Here is a 25,382-nt window from a genome sequence, read left to right as displayed (position 1 = left end):
GAGGAATTTTTCGTGTTTAAGTTCTTTTACAGTATTTGAAGATAAAGTTAAGTTGCAATCATGCATCACACTTGGGCAAAGTAAATAATAAGAGTTAAAATACTTCATATGTAACTGAAATCTAAATGTCAGAATTACTTCAGCGTGTATCAGTGTTTGCTAAATTATGAAATGCTCATGGTTTAAATTATCTAGTGAATATTTTATAGGTGCTTTTGTTTCTGTAAATCAGTTTTGTAGTCTAAGAGCACACATGGTAGAGATCACTAGATATTTGTGAAATTTTCATTCTGAAACCATATGAAGCTCACTTCATTTGCAATTTAGTTGCAAACACAAAACTCATCCCAGCTTATTGAAAGCTCCAAACACCCTGTAATTAACCTTGGGCAGAATTAAGGTTGTGACTTGTCTTTTGGGTCAATTCAAACATGGAACTTGAAACAAAACTATGGGATGCGGACCCCACTGTGATTATAACTGAAGCAAGGTGCAACAGTGCTGGCATGTAAGTACAGCTGTTATGAGTAAGAATACAGTTCTGTAAACACAAGTCACAGATTCTGTGACTTATTAGCATCTCTGTGACTTTTTATGAGGCTGGGCATGGTTGGAGCATCTGTCAGCCCCAAGACCTCCAGTACAGCAGCCTGATTTGGGCCAGATCTCTTGGGGCTGGAGCAGCAGCAGGGCTGGAGGAGAGGCTGGCGGTCAACTCTGCCGTGGTTAGCCCCTGCCGCAGGAGCGGGGTTGGATCAGTTGCTGGAGATCAGCCACTGACAGCGCCCTGACTGTAGGTCTCCCTGCAGGTGTTTTTAAGTCAGACTTCCATTAATTTGGGTTTATTACTGTAACCTCTTCCTAACTTGTTCTAAAAATGCCCATGAGAGAATATTAACCTTAGTTATGGGGCGTAGCTCTTTTAATTGTAGAGGTTGCTCAAAACATGTCATAATGAAAAGTGGTCACCTGAAAGGTATCGTATGATTGCCTAATTGAGTCTCTGAGCTTTTGTACATGGAGAAATTTAGTCTCGAATAAGAGGGTCACACAGAGTATTATACTGCTGTAACTATAGTGGTATAATTGTATTGGTATACTTATGCTTGTAAATTATCCCATGTAGAAAAGTTGTTAATAATGGAATCCTCCTGGTTTATTCTGGAGAAGATGAAGATTTGAAGGATGTTCCTTCATGAAGATCTAGAACAGTGGTCTTCAAACTTTTTAAAGAGATCACTTTTTGAATTTAAGTGCAATCCTCAATCTACCTCAAACCCAAATACCCTTACTCTACCTCCTTTGTGCCCCTTCTCTGATGCCCTACTGCTGCTCACTCCATCCTCCCACTCTTGCCCATCCTCCCTCACTTTCACCAGGCTGGGACAGAGGGTTGGAGTACAGGCTCTGGTCTTGGATTAAGGGATCTGGAGTGTGAGAGGGGCTCTGAGCTGCTTTGGGGGCTGTCAGTTGGGGTGTTGGAGGGGGTTCTAGGTGCAGGCTTTGGGAGGGCGTTTGGATGTAGGGGTGCTTGGGGATAGGGTGGGGGTTTGGGGTTCAGGAGGGGGTTCATGACTCAGGTAGGAGTTTGGGATGTGGGCTTCGGCTGGGCACGGCTTACTTAGGTGGCTCTTGGGTGGTGATGCAGTGGGGCTCGCCCCTGCCCTGGCCCTGGTCCTGGTCCACTTGCAAAAGCAGCCAGCGAATTCCATCCCAAGTCCTGTTGTGCCCTCTCTCTGCTCTGTGGAGATAGAATACACAGTAGGAGGTGTCATCTTGACATCAGCGCTCCCTTCCTCTCCCTACCTTGCCCTGCACAGCAAGCAGGAGGCTCCCCAGGCGGCAGTGGCGGATTTAGGGTAGGGTGATTGGGGCGGCTGCCCCGAGGCCCTGTGTATGTGCCATGTCAAAAGAGGGGCCCTGCGAAATTTTGCTGCCCTGGGCCCCGCGGCACTCTCATCCGCCCCTGTCAGGCGGGGGAGCTCCAAGGCAAAGGGGAGGGGCAGCTAAAGTGCTGGCACTTGATGGCCTTATTGCCAAACCAGTTTGGGTCACCTGTCAGAGGCTCCAAGGTCTACCAGTGGATCCCAATCTACTGGTTGGTGAACTCTGGTCTAGGGGATATCCAGTGAAGGCTATGCAGAAGATAAGGTGTGCCCTCTCCCCTCCTGAAAACCAGGAAAGCTCTTGATGGTCTTTGTTCTTGTGTTGGGTCACTCCTATGATGATAAACAAGCCCTGAAGAAAAAAGGGATTGGAGAGCAGGAGGGAGTGTGGGGTCTGGGAGGGAGTTTAGGTGAAGGAGGAGGTTGTGACGGGTGCAGGAGGGAATACAGGGGTTTGAATTGTGACCTGGGGCAGGAAAGGGTTGTGACCTGGGGTGCAGTGTCTGAGTAGGTAGGGGCTCAGGAGTGGTCTAGATGGTTTGGCTAATGGGGTGTGGAGGCAGAGGGTTGTGGTAAGGGAGAGGCTGGGGTGCCTCTGGGAGACTTACCTGGGTGACTTTTAGCCAGCAACCCAGCATGTTTCTCAGGCAGATGCCCTGCCTGCCTGCCCTTGCACAGGCAGAGAAGGGAAGGACGTGATAGATTATAAAACAGGAATGTCATTTAGAATTGTAGCCAATTTGTTCATTTTATCATCCATTTATTGTTACATTATGTGATGTTATGGTCAACTCATAAAAGGCTATGAAGAGCTGTGTATGAGGCTTTAATTGCTGGTGTTTTTAAAACTTAAGAATAATTAGCTATTCCTCAAGGTCGAAGATGATTTATTTCACAGATTTTATTTTTCAGGGTTTCTTCGACGGAGGAATGTGATCTTTGAATCACAGGCCCATAGGCAGATGTTGCAGGTGGTATTGGAAGAAAGGATTGAGCTACATGACAGTGTCTTTGCTTTCTTTTCTGACATTTTTCTGCATCAGAATTAATTCTTCTGCTCTACTCTGAGTTGATTAGCCCTCAGCTGGAGTACTGTGCCCAGTTATGGGCAGCACACTTCAGGGAAGATTTGGAGAAACTGGAGAAGGTCCAGAGAAGAGCAACAAAAATGATTAAAGGTCGAGAAACAATGCCTGTCTGGGAAGACTGAAAGAATGGGGTTTATTTAATCTGGAAAACAGAAGACGGAGAGGGGACATAACTGCTTTCAAGTACCTAAAAGAGCATTACAAAGAGGAGGGAGAAAAATGATTCTTCTTAACTTCTAATGAAAGGACAAGAAGCAATGGGTTTAAATTACAGCATGGGAGGTTTAGGCTGGGCATTAGGAAAAAACTTCCTCACTGGGAAGGTGGTTAAGCACTGGAATAAATTGGCTAGGAAGGTTGTGGACTCTCCCTCATTGGAGATTCTTTTAAGAGCAGGTTAGACAAACATCTACCAGTGATAATCTGATCAAGCTTGGTGCTGCCAAGAGTGTAAGGGACTTGGACTTGAGGATCTTTGGAGGTCCCTTCGTGTAAGGGACTTGGACTTGAGGATCTTTGGAGGTCCCTTCCGGTTCTAGTATTCTGTAGTTCTATATGCACTATTGAAGCGACACTAGGACTCTGAAAGTACTTCCTCTGCAGTCAGTTCAGTAAGATTTTAACAAGAATCCTCCCAGAGATGGAGGAGGGCAATACCTTGATAGTTGTCACAGTTAACCCTATCCCCTTTTTTAAAAAATGTTGATGATGTTAGGTAGTGATGTGGTGGAAGTCAGCAGGAATTTCTTCTATGCATCAGATTTTAATGAGCATTGAGTGTTTTTCTCCCTTCCCCTGTGTTCAGTACTTAAGATGGTATGACATGAGGATCTGGTCTTTTAGTGTTCTTTAATTGCCTTGCAGAGCTCCTCAGATGTCACTGGATGGGCAAGAGTTTCGTAGATGGGTGCTTCAGGGATGGAGTTAATGGTGTTGTCAGTCTTAGTTTTAAACTTCAGAATAGCATTACACTGGTTAGCTGTAGAAAGCTGGCTGAAGGAAATGTGCTTTGTGACAAACAGGAACATAGGAGGCTTAAAGGAAATATGTGATGAGAAGGAAGGGAGCACATTGTAAGGGAAGAAAGGAAGGAAATAGGGAATGATTGAATAGTTGTTAAAGAAAAAAAATGAGGGGGGGTAACTTGAGGAAAATCAATATTACCGTACAGGAAGATATAAAGGGTGTAGTGTGAAAGGAAAAGAAGAAAGAAAATACAAGATGTCAGTTTATTTAGTATGGCTTAAAGTTAAAATATTTCAAAATGCCCCAAAATGTTTAATTTTATTAGTGGGTGTCTAGCAGTTCATTTTTATGATTCAGGTTTTAAATGAATGTTCATTATAATCTGTTTTCCCAAACTCTTACGTTCCTGTCAAGTTGTACAAGGCTACCTTAAGTCTCCTGTCTGGCAGTACAGTATGACTGCAAATTTAATCAAGTGTACAGCAAATGAGGCAGGGCATTCCTGATTAGAGATCTTGGGTTTGGGTTCTAGGAACTCACTTCCTTTTGGTCCTCCAGATCAGAATCGTTGTTTTCAATATAATACTACAAGGTTCCTCTCTTTTTTCCAGATTTTTCTTTTCAAGTTCTACAGAATAGATAATAGAAAACTCCTGTGGGTTGGGATGGTCTTCTGAAGAAGATACTTTGAACAGATTTTAGATATGGAATGACTCTAACTACTCTCTTAATTTTGTACAGCCAGAGTGAGAGAGATCAGTGTAATATTTAAATTACCCCCTCTTTGTCTATCTGATCTTTCTCAGGTATGAATTTTTAACCTAATTAGGAAAATTTAAATGTTAACATCAACTACCACTGACAATTACTAATATACACTATGCACAGGAAACCTTAATTTTGGTATTTCCTAACTTTTGAGGACTGTAAAGGCTTTTTACCATAATTTTTGTGTGTAGTTTTAAGTTGTATAAATAGCATGTTCTCCCACAGATTCTTTCTTCTGAATCTGTAAAATATAGCACTTTGTGAGCAGAGGAGCACTTAGCCATTTTAAGTATATAAAATATAAACAGTCTTATAAACCTCCTTTAGGAATTTCCCTCTTCTCATCTGAGAAGGCATGGAGTATATATAGTGATGAGGTGGGGATTATGTGTCTATGTGAGAATTCCACAAAACAAGCTTTCCAGATACGTGAATCCACTGCTTTGATAAAGCATATTTTTTAAAGTTGTGATAATTTTGATTCAGAGTTTCAAGGTTTTCAGCTGACCTCTTTTCAGATAGTGATTGCGTGATTGTTTTTATATAATAGTAGGAATTACTAAGCTCTGCACAGATGAGAGAAAAAGTGTGTTTTTGAGCAATATGATCCCTAACTCATTTATAGCAATATCACTTAAAATTGTGGTATCATTGTGATTTAGCTCAGCTTGTATTAAAGTTTAGAATTTCAGTATTTTTAACTAGAAGATTTATCCAGTGTTGCTCGGATCCTTAATTCATTGATTTTAGGTTTTTTAGAAAATAAAATGAAAATGTACATGCTTCATGTGAATCATTACTCTGGGGTAGAGCTGGGGATGAGAGGTTCATTATGCTGGCTGCCCCCAAATTGGGGAGGGGGAGCTTTAGGCCCTCTTCACCCTTCTTAAAGGACCTTCGGGAGACTTAGGACTGGGACAGTCCTGGATGGGAGGAAGGAGGTGGCACCCCTACCCCTTTCACTTGCCTGGTGATGCTTTTTATTTTCTTTGTGGTTTTCTGAGAAGCAGTCCCATTCCAGGCATGTTCCACTTTCCTGGCACAACCAGACTTTTACCTTGCTTTAAGTTATGATAATAGGGAGTTGTATACCAAATTTGGTGTTCCTAGCTCTTACTGTTTAGGAGTTCTTGAATGGATGATCGACAGACAGACAAAATCTCTCAAATATATGGTAGCTAGGGTGAGTTGAATTCCTTATGGCATTCTCTGGCTATGTCTAGACTACATGGCTCCGATGGAGCCATGTAAAATAGTTTATTCGTCATAGTCAAAGAAGTGGGGATTTAAATAATTCCCGCTTCATTAAAATAAAAATGGCCGCCACGCTGTGCTGATGATCAGCTGATCTTGCACAGCGCGGCAGTCTAGATGTGGTGCGGTCGACAAAGGAAGCCTTTGTCGACCACTCCGGTAAACCTCGTTTCACAAGGTCCCAGGCTTCCTTTGTTAACCGCGTTACGTCTAGACTGCCACACTATGCCGGATCAGCTGATTGTCAGCACAGCACGTTGGCCATTTTTATTTTAATGAAGGTGAGATTATATAAATCCCTGCTTCTTTGACTGTGCCGAATAAACTATTTTACATGGCTCCGTCGATGGAGCCATGTAGTCTAGACATAGCCTCAGTGATTACTACAAAATAATTGTTCACTATCTGATCAGAACAAAGAAAGCACATAATTTGATATCTTGCAATTACTTATTTTACAGTATATGCAACTAGCATATGAAAATGTGGCTGTCATGTTGCCGTCATGAGGGACAAACTTGTGCATTATTCCTGGGGGGAATTCTGTGCCAAAAATTAAGAATTCTGTGCACAATTTTTTAAAATTCTGCATATTTTGTTTGTCAAAAATTAATGTATAATTCATCATTTCAAAATACCTATCAGCAATTATGTCAGTAATAATATAGATAACAAAAGAACATTCCCCCAGGAATAGCCAAGTTATTGTTTCTCTGTCCCCTTCCCTCTAGAACCCCTCTGAGGTAATTAGATTCCTGCACCCCCTTCCTCCAAGCCCCACTGGGGGGGGAGGGGCAGCCAATTGTTTCCCCTTCCTCCAGAGCCCAGCTGGGGGGAAAGACACTAGTACCCTTTTCCCCACTGCAGCTCAGCTAGAGCCTCCACTGTGCAGCTCAGACTCCTGCACCCACTGTCCTACACAGCCCAGCCACAGAGCATCCCACTGCTCAGACACTTACATTCCCTCCCCTCACCAGAGCCCAGGGATCCAGCAGAAGATGCAGCCCTGTGCTGGGTCTCAGGCTTGTATGGTGTTTCCTGCATGCTACATCCTTACTTCAGAGCATGCACACTTAAAGAAAACCTTGTCAGAGGGGGAACATCCACTTGCATAACCCTCTATCTCCTCTTCCTCCCCACTAGCAATGTCTTCTATTTGCAAGCCACCGAATGGGGCTGTACTGGATCCAGTGGCCCCTAGTTGCAACCTACAGCTCTGCAGTGTGAATTCTGCAGGGGAAAAGAAAATTCTGTCCAGAACATCAATTCTGTGCAAATTCTGCATTGCTCAGTAGCACATAATAGTTCCTCCTAGGTCCTGACACATCTGCAAAATTTGTCTTGTCATTGTGGATTATTCCATTTTAAAACACAGAACTTGTTATGTAAACTTGGATATAGTTTGCAGTTGTGTATCAACACAAGTGATCTTAATAATCCATTCCATTCTCAAGTAGATGCAGCTGTACATTCCTCTTATCTGTCTGTGCATCCAGACCACCAGAGCTACATAATTTTGTCTAGCAGTAGCCCTAAAGGAGTAGTACTCGCTCCTCATGGCCGTAGCACCTCCCTTGGGCTATATGAAGCAGTGCTGTCCTGACCTCCCTACATTTTTTCTTACTACCTGTGACTGGAATCGGAGATATCTGTGCTTTTAACCTCTCAACCTTTTAAGCTATTTTAGTGTAGCTTTTTAGTTTTATTTTGTTAGATTCAGCAGAATGTATGCCAAAGCATTCTCTTTGCCTATCCCTTACGAACTAAAGCTCTTGTCACCATGCCTCTTTGATAGGTCAGGGAGCTCATCTGAGGTCACTGGAAATTTTAGGGCCTGTGGTCGCGGCAGGCAGCTCCATTACATATCTGGAGCTTGGGCCACCTGATATGTCTGTTAAGGGTTTGGTAATTCACAAGCTTACCAACAATACTGCTCCTGAGGATTTTTTGAACATGCAGTGGGGAGAGCATTCCCCGGTGCTCGGCCCAAGGTGATCAGGTTGTTACAGTTATGCATTGATGAGACTATTGTTCCAGTAGCTGATCACTTACCCAGTGTCCACAATCATCCCGCAGGCCTCCCAGCAGGAATTTTTCCCTGGAATATGAGTGGTATTTGAAGTATTTTGGGAGTCATCTTTGCAGCCTCGTGCATCTTGATGATTGACCTGGTTGTTATAAGGGACAACAGGAAATACTATCTATTAGGGATGTAAGTGACTAGTTGACTGCCTGGTAAGCTGCGAGCGGCTTTTGTACACTTCAAAGGGAGAGAGGCAGTGGGTTAGCAAGCGCCGCCCCTTATTGACTAATCGTGTAGTCAATAAAAATTCCAGCAACTACTCAATTAGCTGATTAATCAAAATTTAACATCCCTACTATTTATTCTGCTGTCAAGGGGGCCTCAGTCCAGGCTCCTAAACAGTGTCTTCCAGCTCAGCTGGAAGCTTTCCTGTTGCTTTTCCTTCAAATTTGATCATTCCCCAAGTCAGCCTCAAGGTAAAAGTGGAATAGGCCAAGCTCATTGCCCTGGACTGAGTGTGGCAGTACTAGTTTCTGACCTTTATGTGCTGTATATTCAACCTTCCATTTCCCTTCCTTTCCATTCTGATCTGCTCATGTAGAATCACAGTTGCACTTTGCATCCTATACTCAGCTCCCTCCATCCCGTGGCATGGTTGTTGCATGGTAGAATGAGGAAGAAGAGCGATGTTTGGGGCCTGTTCAACAGGTCCTAATTGTAGTAGACAGCCTTCTAACAGAATGGCCTATTTGGCAAAGTGGAAACATTTTTCAATGTGGTCATCGGTCTTGAGAGTTCCGCCAACACAGGCTAGTATGGAAAACATCTTGGAGTACATGCTGAATCTTTAATTGTAGGGCCTTATTCCTAGCCCATTCAGAATGCATCTAGTGGTGATCTCAATCTCTCATCTACCCATTCATTCATGATAGGTATTTTCCAGTGCTGTCGGTATGGATAGGAAGATTCTTGAAAGGAAGCCTTCATTTCCATCTGTTCATGTGGGAACTGGTTCCCTTTTACAATGTTAACATGGTGTTAGTAGGTCTCCTCTGATCTTTGTCTGAGCCTGTGGCATCTTCCCCATTTCTTCTCTTATGTCAAAAAATGCATTCTTCCTGGTGATAACATCTGAGAGGTGAGTGTGTGAGCTACAGCCTTTGATTGCAGAGTATGTTAGGGTATGTCTACACTAGAGTTAATTTGAAATAACAGACGTTATTTCGAATTAACTGTAATAATAGTTTTTATGTGTAGACAGTTATTTCGAAATTAATTTGAAATTGCGAAGCCCTTATTTCAAATTAGGTAAACCTCATTCTACGAGGAATAACGCTTAATTTGAAATAGCTAATTCGAAATAAGTGCTGTGTAGACACTTATTTCGAATTAGCTGGCCTCCAACCCTTCCCAGGAGCCCTGATGGCCACTCTGGACACAACCAGGAGAACTCGTCTGCTCCTCCCCACCTCCAACCCCGGAGCCCTTAAAGGAGCAGACTCTGGCCATAGTGCCTGTGCCAGTTGCCAGCCTGCCAGCACACAGCCAGCAGACCGTGTACCTGGCACAGGATGAGCCAGCCACCCGCTGCCACCCAGCCCTCCACTGCTCCCCAGGACCAGGCTGGAGGCTCCCAGGGGCTGCAAAAGGTGGGCGCCTTCCTGGTCAAGTGCAGAGATCGTGGACCTCATTGAGATTTGGGGGGAGGCCTCCAATGCTCATGATCTCCATACTAGGCACAGGAATGCGGCCGTCTACAGCCGCATGGCTGCCAGCCTGGCCACCAGAGGCCATGTGTGTGCCCAGGAGCAGGTGTGCAGCAAAATAAAAGAAATGCGGCAGGCCTATGCCAGGGCCTCCCAACCACGGGCTGACCCGGAGGCCGGCCGTACTTTGAGGCCCTGGACCGCATCCTGGGGGGGTTAAGACGATCCGTGCCCCCCGGTTATCATCAACCCTGGGGCAGAGGGCCCTGCCCCTGACACGGGAAGAGAAGGAGGAGGAGGACGACGGCAACCAGGAGCCTTCAGGGAGCCTGCCCTGCACCCAGGAATCCCGAGCCATCCCAGAGAGCCTGTCAGCAGCCTCATCCGAGGCCGGGGAAGCCTCCACCAGGCACACTGGCATGTCCACGTCCCCGACCCTGATGTGGTGGTTGGGGAAGAAAGTCCCGGCGTGCAGCCTCTGGCACACGGCGGAGTTGCGGTACACCCGTTCGTCGTGTGCCTTGCCAAACCAGCCCACATTGATGTCCGTGAACTGGCCCCGGTGGTCAGACATGGCCTGCAGGATCACCAAGAAGTATCCCTTCCTGTTGATGAGGAGAGTGGCCTGGTGGTCCGGGGCACGGATGGGGATGTGCGTCCTGTCGTTTTCCCCCCTGCAGTTGGGGAAGCTGAGGGCGCTGAACCCCTGGATGACCACATGCAGGTTGGTGAGGCGGACGACTCTGTGGAGCAGCATCCTGTTGATGGCCTTCACCACTTGCAGAGAGAGACACAAAACCGAGAGTCACTGGGGCGCCCGGATGGCTGGGAGTGTTCTTTCCCCGCCACTGCCCCACTCCCAGGAGCAACCCCCGCTGCAATCCTGGCCACCAGGGGCGGTCTGTAGTGCAGCCGGGATGGACTGATCCCTCCCAAGGAGGGCACTTACACCACCTCCCCCCCATTTTCCCTGGAGTAGCCCATGTCCTCCTTGCAACCCCCCCGTGCTGGCCCAGTGGCCGGTGAGTGTTATACCTGCACGAGCACCGCTCCAACGGTGGATCTCCCCACGCCAAACTGGTTCCCAATGGATCGGTAGCTATCCGGCATGGAGCGCTTCCAGAGGGCAATGGCCACCTGCTTGTGGAGGGGAATGGTGGGCCTCATGTGTGTGTCCCGTCGCTGCAGAGCACAGGCGAGCCACTCGCAGAGCTCCAGGAAGATGTCCTTTTTCATCCTAAAGTTCTGAGTCTATTGTTGGTCTCCCCAGTGCTCCAGGATGATGTGGTCCCACCAGTCGCTGCTGGTGTCCAGATGCCAGATGTGGTGGGGCACGCTGGCATCCGGGCGCCGCTCTTCCAGGGCCCCCAGGAGGGGGAGGGGGAGGGGCAGGGGGCTGGCCTACTGCAGAAGGTGCCAGGCAGCCTCCAGCAATTGCTTCCAGGCTTGCAGCAACACGTTCAGCATGAGCACCAGAGTGCTGAGAGGCGGCTCTGGCTCCATGGTGCCGACTGCAGCGGTGTCCCAAAGGAGAGCGACCAAATCAGGCAGAGAGGAAAACACTTTGCTGTCCCTCGGCGAGGTAGGCAAGCAAGCAGGAAAGCTGAGAACCGGCTGTCTAGGGGGGGTACCTTTAAGCACGAGTCTCAGATAGCCTCAGACAGCAGCCACACAAAGCAACTACTGACCTGATGCCCTGTAGGAACCGGTTTCAGCTGCCCTTAAATGCGATCTAGCATCCAATCAGTGTGGATGTGCTATTTCGAAATAGCAAAATGCTATTTCGAATTAGTTTTTGGGTCTAGATGCGTTAATTCACATTAGCTTATTTCAAATTAACTAATTTGAAATAAGTTAATTCGAAATAACGCTGTAGTGTAGACATACCCTAACACACAGTTCACTAGAGACAGAGACTTTGCAACTGCTCCCAAAATTTGTGTTTAAAGTAGTGTCTCAGTTTCATTTAAACGAGGCTGTATATTTGTCTGTGTTTTTTCTTGAGCTGCACTCAGCTCCAGAGAAGCAGCATCTTCACAGGTTGCGTATCATACGGTATCTGGCCTTTTATCTGAATGGGATTAAACCTTCCTGGGCTTGCCTCTTCTGTTTGTATTATATGTAGACTAGTGAAGGACCAGCAGTCTTCTCACTGATAATCTCTAAATGAATAATTTCTTGCCTCCAGATTGCATACAAACCAGCATCGCCACACACCCTCAATGAGGGTAAGCTCATTCTGTGAGAGTGCAAGCTATGTCAATAGTATTCATACATGATGTCACAATACTGGATGTTGGCAGGGCTGTCTCATTGAGACATACTATTACAAACCATTACACCATTATTGCAGCATCAGAGGGAGATGCAAAGTTTGGGAAGGCAGTTCTGTACTCCTTATTTGAGGAGATTCTGAGCCCCACCTCCTGCAGGTGTTGCTTGTGAAACACCTAAGTGGAATACATGACTGAATCTACTTGAAGCATGAGAAAGTTACTTAATGTAACTGGGTTTTTGAGATGTGATGTCGATGTATATTCCACAATGCATCCCCTGTTTGTATTAATACCAAAAAATGCTGCATATAAGGTGGTTCTTGACATGGGGGCCAGTTACTTACACAGGTCAATAGAAGCTCAAATTAAGAATAAATATTGGCGGTAGCCAACATTTTAATAAATTAACAAAGATTTATTAGCTAAAATCAAATAGGTAATACAAAACAAATAGCAAGAATGTTAAATCTCATTTCCTATAGGACTCTCAGGATTGCCCAAATAGTTTTGAGGTCCCTAGTCCTTTTAGTTCACATTTCACCTGTCAGAATTCACCAATCCTGAAGTAGGGAAAGAAAGAGGTATCCAAGAACCTTTGTTCTCTCTTTTTATATCTTGATCCATTTTGGTGGGAAAATCCTTGTTGTGTCATGGGTTCAAGTCATTCAGTGGCATGCAAGCATTGCCATCAGTTTTTTATATGAATAACAAATTTTTGCTTGCACCTACTACATGCCTGCTGTTTGAGGTGTCTTCAGGTATGAAATGCAGGGGCTCTTGTTTGCAGTTCTTCTGTTATTTCTGAAGAGCTAACCTGAGGGGTTTTCTCAGACTCATAATATGTTTGAGTTACAAACATAGCAAAATTTTATAATTCAAGACATATTGTCTCTATACATATTATAACTAGGGATGTAAGAGTGTAACTGTTTCAATGGTTTCTGTTACGGTTACACTCTTCACCAGCATGTGCTGGCTCCCGGCTGCCAGCCCTGCTCTCAGGGAGCCAGCTGCTATAATAGTTCAGGACAGCGATACTGTAAATTCAGGCATCCTGACAGGTCTTCTGCTCCGTCAGTGATGATAAATGTTTGGCTGCGTGCGTTTTCGTATGCTCCCTCAGGATATCATGCCAACTCTGCGCAGATAGCTAGCATAATAGACTTTACAAAAGCCCCCAAAGACCACATACTCAAATAAAATACAAAGGCACCCGAGTCAGGTTTATTGTTGAACAAAGTACATTAATAGGTGTCAGTAGCCAGATGACCTGCAAGCCCCAACATATTTGTACCCAAAACAATAAACGTGGCTCAATCAGTAGTATGAATTTCACTATTGCCCCCAAGCTAGTCAAAGGATTAAGTTGAGGTACCCCAAAATTTATAAACAAAATGAACAATCTATGATGCACACTGTACGCATTCTCTTATGCATTAATAACATGTTTGGTACCTCCCCTTGTACTTTGCTCCAAAGCATTCACTACCCAGTGTTATGCTTTCACTCTTCTTTCCAACTATTTTATTATGTACAGTAATTCCTCATTTAACATGTGCCCACTTAATACGTTTTTGCAATAGCACGATTTTTTTTTTTTAGGGAACTTTTTTGTATTACATGACCGTCCCCGGAATAACACGATTTCCCCAGCTGGCCTGTTGCTGGCGGCTGCGTGGGGCTTCCCCCGCCTCCCTTGAAAGCGGCGGAGGGTTTGCTGCTTACTGCGCCGTTCCTCGGCACCCCCCCCCCTTCGCCGGATGCAGTGCAGGTCCCGGCAGACCCATCACGGGGGCATACTCACAACCCAATCCCCCTCCCCTCTCCTCACCTTCCTTTCCCCAGAGCCAAATACCTCCCCTCCCTGCTGTAAACTAGTCCCCTTTCTCCCCCAATCTTATGTCCTGGTTCCAGCAGACACTGCTGCTTGAAACACAAACCCCACCCTTTCCATTATTTTCAATGGGAAAATTGACCCCGCATAACACATTTTCATTTAACACGATCATTTAACACGATCATTTTCTGAAACATCTCTATAGTGTTAAATGAGGAATTACTGTACTCAGCTGGTTGTCCTTCTGCTGTCCTGGTGACATGTATTTACATACTTCATGTGCTTCTATCCATGCTAGCAGTTCTAGTGCTGAGAGACACTGACTTGCTGGTGTGACGGGGCGACCCCCGCCCGTCCCTGGGGCGCCGCCGAGCATGCCTTCCTAGCGGCAAGGGGGAGGGCTTGCCAGCAGTGTGCGGCGTGCACGCGAGCCGCGCCGGGGCAGGAAAAGCGGGCCGCCCCCACAAGCGGCGGCGAAGCGGCAGACGGCACAGGGGTAGCGTGGGCAGCGTTCCCCCGCCCTGATGGGCAGGAGAGCTGGCCAATCAGGAGACCGGGCGGTCGGCCGTGGCGACGCTTGCCCGGTGATGTGGGCGGGGGCCGTAGCCCAGCGGGGAGTTTAAAAAGGGTAACCCCTTCCGCTCGGGGGGGGGGGGAAGAAACGCACGGCAGCGAGCAGGAGGGGAGGGGTACTGAAAGGGAGGCGGCGGTCAGGAGGAGCAACTCCCCTCTCGGAGCCCAGTGCCGACAGCCGCCCCGACTGTAGAGCCAGCCCAGCGCAGGCTGCGGGCGTACGGACGCCCTACCGCCAGGCTGACGGAGGAATCAAAGGTGACCACCCCGAGGAGGGGGGGAGTAGGGACACCTGAAGAGGGAGAGGAAGCAGCCCAGGGCAGAGCTCACTTGTGCTCGCGGGCTGACGAGTTGCAGCAAGGAGCCCCGTCAACCGGACCGGAGTTAGCTACTTCCGTGTCCTTAGGGCCCTGGGCTGGGGCCTGTGAGTGAGGGCGGGCCCGGGCCCCCCTTTCCCTCCCCCTCCGTAAAGGGGGGGGGAGAAGCATATGGTCAGAGGACCGCCCGAGCGGCTGTATCAAACGCGGTCGATGATTCGAATCTCCCGCCTTGAAGGTGGGAAGACTAGACTTTGCGGGGGGACGCGCACTCGCGGGGAGGGGGCCGGAGGCCCGGTGACCCGACGAGCTCAGGCCCCCTTTGGTACAGCTGGCAAACATTTGCTTTTGACATGGCCTGTCTATTTCTCATAGTATAACTCTTGCTTACTTTGGTTCAAGCAACAGGCACAGGCTTCACGCTCTTTCCTTCTTCTACAGCTGCCACCTTGCACTGCAGGCTCTGCAGCATAAAGTTTATACTTCAGAGCCTGCAGTTGGCTACGTGGGAGCGAGGCTGGCAGTTGGCTCCCTGGGAGGCTGGCAGTGGGCTCCCTATGTGCACTGGCTCTGGCTGCCAGCCCTACTCCCAGGGAACCAGCTTTCACTTGTACTGCAAAGCATGTAACAGCTAGGATTTTTAATGGTTACACGGTTACTTTTTAAACATCTTTTAATAATTTTATCTTTTAATAATATATTATAACCAGATAATAATACTGACCAGATTACATCTTTTCCAATGATACCTCACAAGGCATACTTTGTGTAAGATTTTCACAGTTTTGTTTAGTGGTGACCTTGTTAATATAGATGGTCACCTTCCCCTTCAGACAGCATCACAGGACATACCTGGAGATGATTGAAGTAAAGTCTCTGGAACAATATGTTATAGGATTCCAGTTTTCTCTGTGTAACTTGAGTAGCTCCCAGTTCTAGACCAGCTGGAGTGACTGCAGCCTTGTGAGCATGAAATGCCACCATTGGGGATGTGGCCAATAGTTTCTTTTTACCTTCAAAAGCATGCTTCTGAACTTTATCCCAAAGCTGCAGAGTGTGTTTTTATGCATATCATAAAAGGTTTGGCCTTTAGAGGACTGATCTGGTGTGAATTGCTACATTTTTTTATCATTCCTAGGAGCCCATCAGTTCTGATGAATTTCTAGGGGATGGGATTTCAACTATAGTTTTCATTTTTCTAAATCATTTCTCAGAAGAAGTGGAATCTGGACTGTTGTGGCTAGTACTGTGAACCTGTCTTGCTTTTAAAGTGATAGTACTTACTGTATAAAATACTCATTTTCCTTGAGTCTAGCAATTCCTATTTGTTACATAAACCATCTATATATGATTTTTCCAGTCTTAGTAATTTACTGTTGCACAAATATTTGTTTTAAAGCCTGCCTGGAATACTGCATACTTTAGTCAAAGTTGTTTATCATTTGGTGTAAGAGTCTCATTTTCTGGAAAGAAAATGCTGAGTCTGGTTAATGTGAGCAGTATGATTCATGTTACTTCAAATAATTTTGCATGCTAGGTATTTTATTTGTTTGGTGCCTGATGGTTGTTAGAGGCAAATTGCTTCAGCAGAAAAATGTTCACTTTTTTCTTTTTCTTTTTACAGCACTGCTCCCATTTCACAAGCAAATTACAATAAAATATTTGTAGTAACCCATATGTTAATATCTATGCAAAAATGATGCTCTAAGAGGAGTTAGACATTTATTCTATTTTACGTAGTAATTTGTAATTGTATAAAATGAACAAGATGAACTTTTGCTTAACAAGCAAAAATTTAAACCAGTGAAGAATGGGCATTTAAAGCTGGTAAATAGCTAAAGCTAGCAGTCTTTATTGTATACTATCTAGTTCATCATACACTTTATTTAATGTTTAATATTTTTCATTAAGACTTTCTTATGGGATACAATAGATTAGGTTTGAATAGTTTGGGTAGTTTTTGAGTACAGTACTAAGGGTTGTCACACTTGGGGCAGTTATCTAATTAAGGTTTTTTATAATCAGTGGTTTCTTACTGATTCTTTCCACTCATCTGTGAGATTGATAATTAACATTAAAATTGAGTAGGAGCAGCCTCCTGAGTGTTTCTTTTACTATCAAAGATGGTTAAAAAAAAATCAAACACCTCAGGGCTTAATAGAGAACCTCTAAGCCACATGTTAAGTCTGGGTGCTGTTAATACTTAACCTTAGTGTGATATTCCTGGTGACAAACACTATTCCTTCTGGTGTTTCCAGGATTGGGACTTGAATTTGCAAAGCTGGTATTAGCAAGTAGTAATTTTTTTAAAATAATAACATCAATCTCATGTTCTTGATAAATCTGAGAGTACAGTGAACACAGAAAGGTTAGGACATATCAGTGAATAATTGTGTGGACGCATGTTACAGGTTCTGGATTCTTTATGAAACACATGGTTGTCTGAGCTTAAGTTTCAAACCTATGGGTGCAACGTCTCCCACTTCTGTTCCCCCCTGCTCACTTCCCCCCCACTCTTACAATCTTTTGCTCATTCACTTTTTCTTTTCCACTTCCCCTCCTTGTTTGTTTCATACTCCACATTAATTATTGGTTCTTTTTTTACCAATTTCTTTCCCATTCCATTCTACATACTACCTTCTTTGTTTCCACTGTGTGGGAATGAATAAGAAAGTATTTGAGAATTGGGGGATAGAGCAGGGAGAAGCTCCTTCCATGTCTGCCCTGGACAGCATGAGCAAACAGAATAAGGGAGCCATGGAACACCATCTTCCAATACACCCTTCCCCTGCCACCAAGCATTGGCAAGGGTCAGAAAGAGGAAGTTTTAGAAAGCCTTCCCTGGGTCTCTCATACCAAAACAAGGATAAGGAGTGAGCCTGGATTGTTTCTATTCAGCCCACATCTACACTAGACCCAGAAGTTTGGGTTATCAGCCTGCAGCACTGGAAATGGACTGTAAGAAAGCCAGCTCTGGAGCACTTTCCTGCCTCTTTATGTTGTTGCCTGGAAAGGTGTTTTTACAGGGAACCTGAAGAATATCTTTCTCACTGCTGATTATTGCTACCAGAAGTAGCTAGAGTAAAGGTGGAGTACTGTAGTACCTTGTCCCCTTCACGCTCTCCAGTCCCAACCAGCAACATAAGAGGACAGCTGTTCTGCATGACCACAGCCCTGTATGTGTGTGGTGCCATCAAGCAAAGGGACACAGCCATACAAAAGTACAGTTAACTGTGATAGTCTGGTTTGTTGTCTTGAATGGGTTGGTTAATTGAGCTTTTTGTATGGTTAGAGTTTTCTCCTGAGATAAATGTTTTAAAAGATGAGTATCAGAGCCTATGTGAGCTTACGAGGTTAATTAAATCAATCATAGTTTACAAAATTACTGGGTTTTTTTCTATTACGTTTTAATTTGTTATCAAAAGACTTTATTGCCTGCATCGGCATGGGGAGGAGGGAGAGGAAATATCCAAAATAGCCCTGAACTTTTGCTTTATTGAGAACTTAACCAGAGTTGCAGTGAACCATCAGATGCTGGTTTCTTGAAACCCTAAACTAAGCTGCTGCTTTACATTTTTCTTTCTTTACTGTCCCATGTCTTCTTAATGTGTGGAAGAACCTATCTAAAACACACGGAAAATTCATGCTAGTTGCCACTTACATGGTATGATGGACCCGGCCGGGTCTGGACACTGCTGAGGGCATCGGCTCAGGGTGAGTTGCTCAAAACCACTGGAGGCCTTTCCCAAATAAGCCACAAGCCAGTTGCACAGAGCACTTCAGCTAGGAAACCTCACGAGCAAAACCCCTCATACACTCCAGCTTATCCTGTGCCACAATCAGCCTCAGACCTTACGCACAGGTGAGAGGTTATAATCTCACCTACTCCGAACAGATTCTCCCGGTACCAAAGAACCAGCCACAGTCCTAGCCAATTTACACTTTAGAACTTACCCACAAGAGCATGCTGGGCCAGTCCTTTAGATTTTAGATTCTAAAGGTTTATTAATAAAAGAAAAAAATGGTTGAGAGTAAGATTAAGGAGAATACATTACATACATCAATCACCAAGTTCTTGATGCTGGCTCTTAGCAGAGATGTTACAAACTGCTAGTTTAGAAATCTCTGGTGCACATTCTGTATCAGGATGGGTCAGCAATCCTTCCCGGCTCTCTGATGCTAGCAAGGATGCATCCAGAATCAGGAGCAAGATAGAAGACAAGATGGAGACGCACTCATGGGATTTTTATATTCCTGGTGTCTCCCAAATTGGAGCTGGTCACATGATCTAGTGACTTGTTTGTGTTTCACATGCAAGTAGCCATTAGGCACTAACTGGTTTGCAGACTTCCAGACACATTCCTCAGGTGTGTATTGGCCACTCTGAGAGCCATTGTCCATGAAGCAGTGCTAGTTAGCACATCCATTCACTGAACTATCATTCCTCACAATAGCCAGTCCAGGCCCATTGCTCCCTCCCAGACAGAGAACATTTACAGGACAGGAACAGAGCCCATATTCATAACTTCACATACAAAAATCATACAAGTACATGAGTAGCATACATAGAATCAGCCGAGCATAAGCTTTCATTTGACGCCTCACAGGATCCACTTTGTACAGAATTTGGGGCAAACACCACTTGTGGGTGCTACAGTGACCCTGTTCACTTTAAAATCCAATAACGTGACACATGGTTTGTTAGTGCTTGTTAGAGAGGTGGGTTATGTGTGATTCTGAATGTTCTGAACTTGGAACTCATGTTACTGTACTATAGAATACCAGTGAAGATACGTGTGTCAGCACCTGCACTTCTTGTTAGTTTATTGTAGCATTTGTTTCAAATATCAGTATACCCTAGTATGCTATTGATTCTTTCCACCAAATGATTAATTATATGCAATGCCTTTAATAAAGGTGGCAACAGTTGCATGAAATTACAGTAACCTGTTGCAAATTATATGGTTTTTGTTTCTGCATTTTAAAAATTTGAGTTTTTGTGCATGCACCCCTCCATGCACTCCTTTTTCCTGGCATTTGAATGTGGGCTTCATTTTCTGCCTAGCAATTGGAGGGCTATGGTCTTGAGAATTTCTTTTATTATGATTACTATGCTGCAAGCACTCAGTCCTTGATTTTCCTTCCTTCCCTCCCTCCCCCCATTGTTTCCGTCTGCAATAGCACCTTATCTCCGTTTGGGAGAGTAAGATGTAAGTCCTCTAATGTTGTGGATTGTTTTTATTCTGTTATTAGATTAGTAAGGGTGCACTTTTCATGTAAACACCACAGACCAAATGCTTTAAGTCTTCAGTTCTGAGTTGCAAATACTGAGGTAATGATTCTGGGCATCCACTTTTAAATGTTAACTTTCTGCATGCCATCCATTTACTTCACTGCGTTTCTGATCTTATTTTTTTCAACTTGTAGTGCTGACATTAGAAATGTTCATTTTGTTAATAACAAGTTGATAGCTATAACATTGTACAGAAATATCCCTAATCTGTATTGTGGTGTGTTGGTATACTAAATAGTGGTATTTTACCCTATAAAAGAAGTATATGAATAAACCTAGTTTTAATCTGGCAGTTTGCTTTCTGTAGATTGCAGAGAGCTTCAGGTTTTGTTGTACTGGCAAACATTTCAATGTAAAATATCTTGGCAGTTAAAAAATGGGTTTATTTCAAATCTTTTTTTCTTTTGCTTTGTAGGAAAAACATCAGATAGAGGTCCATTTCCACTGTATGGCAGAGACCCAGGAGTACCAGGTTGCCAAGTAAGTGTGGTGATAGTTAAAAAGAAGTTGAATTATCTTCATTAGTTGTAGAGGGTAGCTGTGTTAGTCTTTATCTGCAAAAATGAGGAGCCTGGATTTATTAGGAACTTTCGTTAGTAAAATCCACTTCATCAGATTAATTGGAGTGGAGTTTACAGAGGCATGAGAATGTATATAAGGACAACAAAAGAAAGACAGTACTTGTGTAAATCAGGCTAATCAAGTTAGGGTGCAAGCGGTTCATTCACAGCAGTTGATGTGGAAATGTGGCTATCAAGAGGGGGGAAATTGCCTTTGAGTCGGCAAATTTGTATTGACTACATGATTAGTTTGTATGGGGAGGTGCTCTGCAGAACTGCAGCAGGGGTAGCTCCCAGAACTGAAGAACTGAAGTGTGGGTGGCTCCCAGAGCCAACACGAACTGGGACTGAACAGTCCCGGCTTGCGCCAGCTCTGGGATTGGTGCAGCTCTGCCTTTTAAATGTAGTAAGAGCTATCTATTCTTACCTCGTTTAAAAGGCAGAATCACAGTGGGGCAGGTCCAGGCACAAGCTGAGATTGAACAGTCCCGGTTTGTGTCAGGTCTCTGACCACTGAACCTCTGTCTCCTCTGTTCCCCTCATCCCCTGCACTACAAAGATGGTGTTGAGGGGAACTGGCTTTTAAGCTGGCTCCTCCCAGCACCAGCTCATGCTTCTCTCCTCTCCCTCTTGCTTGCTGCCTCTGATATAGAGGCAGGAAGGGCGATGGATGGGAATGCAAGTAGTTGACTCGACTACCTGATAAGCCTAGGTTTATTGGGTAGCTGATAATCGACTACTCTCTTTACATCCCTGTATTCAATCTTAAGTAGATAGTATTGAATTTGCAAAATTCCAGTTCAGCTGTGTCCCTTTTATAGAAGGATGTCTACTTGTCGTGAATTCACTTAAACATTTCAGGCTAAGAGTTCTTAGCTAAGACAGAAAAAAGGGTGAAAATAGAGGAATATTTTTTAATTTTACTCTTCAAATTTAGAAATAGTTTCGTGTTTATAAATGTAAATGTCTAATGACTTTGGATTGAATTGGGCTTTGTGAGAACTAGTGCTGTCCGATGGCCTCTCAAATCTTTTGTATGTATGTTTGAGGTGAGTTTATCATGTTTGTGAAAGGGCAACAAGTTCCACAGTTATGGAGAGTCAAGTTCTTTATTTAAAAATAACATGAATATATGTGCTATGGATGCTATGTATATATGGCAATTTGCCTCCTCAGTATACATGACCCATTTCCTAGATGGGATCATCCTTGACTGAGCCCATTCAATTCTTGGCCTCCTTTCCAGCTGGTGTGAATGTTCACTGGGATTAGACTAAAGTAATTAACCTTATTTCATATAGGCTGCCATAACCATCAGCTGCCAACAGCTACTGACCTAGACTGGATTTGATTAATAACCTGGAGGACAGAGGCCTGTATCTAAAAACCCCATTCTTTGAGTCTTCTGTTTTGGGTTTTTCCCCCCTGTGCCTTTGTGTATTTTTCTGCCTATGTGCTTTTATTCTGACCTATAATTACTGAGGTTTTCCATCTTGAAACAAGTTTTTCAAAAGTCACTAGCAATTTGTGGGTGCTGCTGTTTGCAGGATCTCCAACTTTAGATTTTAGAAAATGCTGCTGTTCTTGAGTGACTGCTCACGTTGATTCCAACTAGGTGTGTGCACACTGCATGTACAGTCATCAGGTTTTTTCTCTAGCAGCACCCATTGGGTTGGCTGTGGAGCCCTCTGGAGTGGTGTCATTATGGTGCTGTATTTAGACCACTGCTAACCCACTGATTGCTCAGTTCCTTCTTACTACAGTGACAATTGTTGGAGCTTCCTTCTATTGTGCTGAGCCACTATCATTTTAATTATTGGGTCTCTTTGGCCAAATGTAAAGAGCTGTTCCCTGCAGACTTTCACTCTGAGTTCATGGCTCTCAGTGGAGGGAAAGATCACTATCAGAACATCCTTGAAGGCTATGTTAGATTATTCTGCAACCCACGCAATGTCCATGGACATTGTGATGTGCAAGAGTTTGTGGCTGCAAGTATTTGTCCTCTCTACAGAAGTGCAGTATATATGATACAGGGCTTGCCCTTTGACAGTTCTGGGGTTTTTGCTGAGCAAACTGGTGGCTGTAGAAATAGGAGAAGACATACGGGCTCTTCTAGCAATTGGGTAGTGCTCAGATAGTCTCCAGCCCCCAAAAAGACCTTTTGAAAGTGTGCCAAGCAGTGACACACCAGAGTGAATCCTGTATCCTCTTCTTATATTTGGAAATTATTTAGCCCACTTCTACCCTTCCATTCTCCTTCCCATCCCTCAGTGATCCTTCGCATGAGCAACTCCTTATACAGGAGGTGCAACTGCTCCTGAAGTTAGGGAGCAGTAGAGGAGTTCCCTCCAGAGTTTATGGGAAAAGGGGGTTTACTCCCAATATTTCCTAATCTCCGAGGCCAGAGATGGGCTCTGGCATATTTTAGAACTGCACAACCTCAGCCAGTTGAAGAGGTTGAGATTTCCTATGGTCTGTTTCTGTTCAATCATACCCTCACTGGATCTGAGTGATTGGTACACAGCTCTTGATTTGAAGGAGACGTATTTTTTGAAGGAGATGTATTTTTACATTGCCATAATCCCATCACATGGGATGTTTCTTTAGATTCGTAGTGTCCAACCAGTTCTGAAGCAGTAGCCATTATAGTGGCCACTGCTATAGAGGACTAGCTACACTCAACTGGCCAAATAGCCACATGTGGCTAGTGGCTAACATGTTGGATACCACGGCTTTAGATCATGATGGGCAAGAATCACTTCCAGTTTGCAGTCCTCCCTTTCAGCCTATCGGCATCTGCCTGTGTGTTCATGATATGCATAGCTGTAGTGGCAGCCTTCCTACGGAGAAAACATGTACAGATATTCCCCTGTGTGGATGACTGGTGGATCAGGGACAGGTCTCCGGCCTAAGTGAAGGACCAGGCCAGAGTCTTTCTACCATAATCTTGGTTTCTTACTATGAGAGCTGTTGTAAGAGCTCTTATAGCCTTCCCTACAGCAACCTGAAGCTGTTTAAAACTACTTGGTCATATGTTAGCCTATATATACGTAGTACAGCATGCTCTGAGGTGTGTCTGGCCTAGATCTACAGATAGAGTTGAGATTGGACAGAGTGGTCAGTCTCACACCTCAGGTCCTCACTTCCTTCCAGTGGTGGCCTAACCCTAACCCCACCCCCAACAGTCTACGCAGGTGTCTCCTTTTCCAGCCTACAGTAGACATTCACTCTGGTTATGGACACATTGGTGATGGGCTATGCTGCTCACTTAAGTGACCTCAGACTACAAGGCCTTTGGTCGCTGGCAGAAATTCTGCTGTACATCAATGTCAAGGAGCTTCATGCACTACACTATGCCTGCAAGACTTTCCTTACCCAAGTCCATGGCAGGTGTATTTCAGTTCTAACAAACAATGCCACAACAGTGTTTTATATAAAACAAAGAAGATGGTGTTCCTTCCTGTTTCTCTCCTTTGTCACAAAGACTTCAAACTATGAGACTTATTCTGGACTACTTACTTCATCAAAATCAGTGGTTCCCAAACTGTTTAGCATCATGCCCCCTTTTTGGTTTTTGAGAAACCCTAACCCCCGCCCCCCCTCAAAAAATAGCAGCAAAACTTGTTGAGAAGAGGGGGAAAAAAGGAACAGATCAGGGCCGAAAAACAGTCGCGGCTCTTTTAATTCTCGGGACCAGTGTAAAAAAAAAAAGTGCCAGTACTCCAGAGGAAAAGTTGTTGACCCCCCCCCCCAAAAGGTTGCACTTTTAAGAGCGAAGCAGGCATTGCCCTTTTAAGGTGGCCATTTTTAAGTCTGACTGGGATGCTCCATCCTCCCCCTCCCCCACTCCAGCCAGCCTGAGCTGCATGTGTTCCAGCGGATGCCCAAGTCTGGGATTTCACATGTCTGGTATTTTCTGAATTTTTTTTTACTGGATGGACTGGGCTCTTTCTTCGCGGGAGGGGGAGATTGATGGGGAAGGGACTGGGTGGCCTCGTGCCTCCCCTGGAACTTCTTCCACCTCGCCAGGGGTGCATGCCCCCTGGTTTGTGAACATATAATCTAAATCAACAGAGTCTAGCAGAGGTAGTTATTTTAGCATTTCACCTCAACTCGGCAGGCTCTTCCTTGTTTGCTAACCTAGTGGGTAGACTGCTTCTTAACAGGTCTGGACAGATGGTATTCTCATGTGAGACAGATTATTTTCCCCCATGGGTCTTTTTCTCGTGCTGTCTAAGTTAAGGGGGCTCCTTTTGAGCTGTTAGCAATCTGCTCCCTCCGCTATCTTTCTTGGAAGGTACTTTTCCTGGTTGTGTTCACATGGGCCAGAAGGATATCAGAGCTTAATGCTGTGACATCAGAGCCACCTTACATTGCCTTTTACAAGGACAAGGTGCAGGTTTGACCACACCCAGCCATCCTTCCTAAGATAGTTTCCTCATTTTATTGCCAATCAGGAAATTTTTCTGCCGGTCTTTTATCCAAAGCTGCATGCAACCAACAAAGAATAGTCACTCCACTCCCTGGACATTAAGATGTGCTCTTGCTTTCTATATAGAACCCACTAAATGTTTTAGAAAATTTACTCAGCTATTCATCGCTGTCACTGACAGAATGAAAGACTTGCCTGTCTCTTCCCAGATTTCCTTTTGTATTAGGACCAGCTATGACCTTGCCAAGGTCCTGACTCCTCCCTCAACTGCACATTCCATATGAGCACAAGCATCATCTACCACATTGCTGGCTCATGTTCCTAACCAGGTGTTGGCTGGGTGGTGACATGGTCTTTGTTTCACAGATTTATATCTCACTATGCCATTACCCCGTAGGCCAGG

The 25,382-nt window shown here is 44.8% G+C and overlaps 1 protein-coding gene across 4 annotated transcripts in view; it reads left to right on the top strand.

Moving 5' to 3' along the window:
• Positions 1-25,382, top strand: part of TCF12 (transcription factor 12) — a 350,149-nt gene that overhangs the window by 212,126 nt on the left and 112,641 nt on the right. For all 4 annotated transcript variants that reach the window (XM_075897314.2, XM_089782003.1, XM_089782004.1 and 1 more), the window contains one exon: positions 20,403-20,467. In XM_075897314.2, the coding sequence (XP_075753429.1) occupies positions 20,403-20,467 (65 nt within the window). The remainder of the gene's footprint in view (positions 1-20,402; positions 20,468-25,382) is intronic.

The sequence above is a fragment of the Pelodiscus sinensis genome, chromosome 14 (genome assembly GCF_052426305.1).
Source record: "Pelodiscus sinensis isolate ZL-2025 chromosome 14, ASM5242630v1, whole genome shotgun sequence".
Lineage (NCBI taxonomy): Eukaryota > Metazoa > Chordata > Testudines > Trionychidae > Pelodiscus > Pelodiscus sinensis.
The sequence above is the reverse complement of the archived record's forward strand: the minus strand, read 5'-3'. Positions and strand labels throughout refer to the sequence as shown.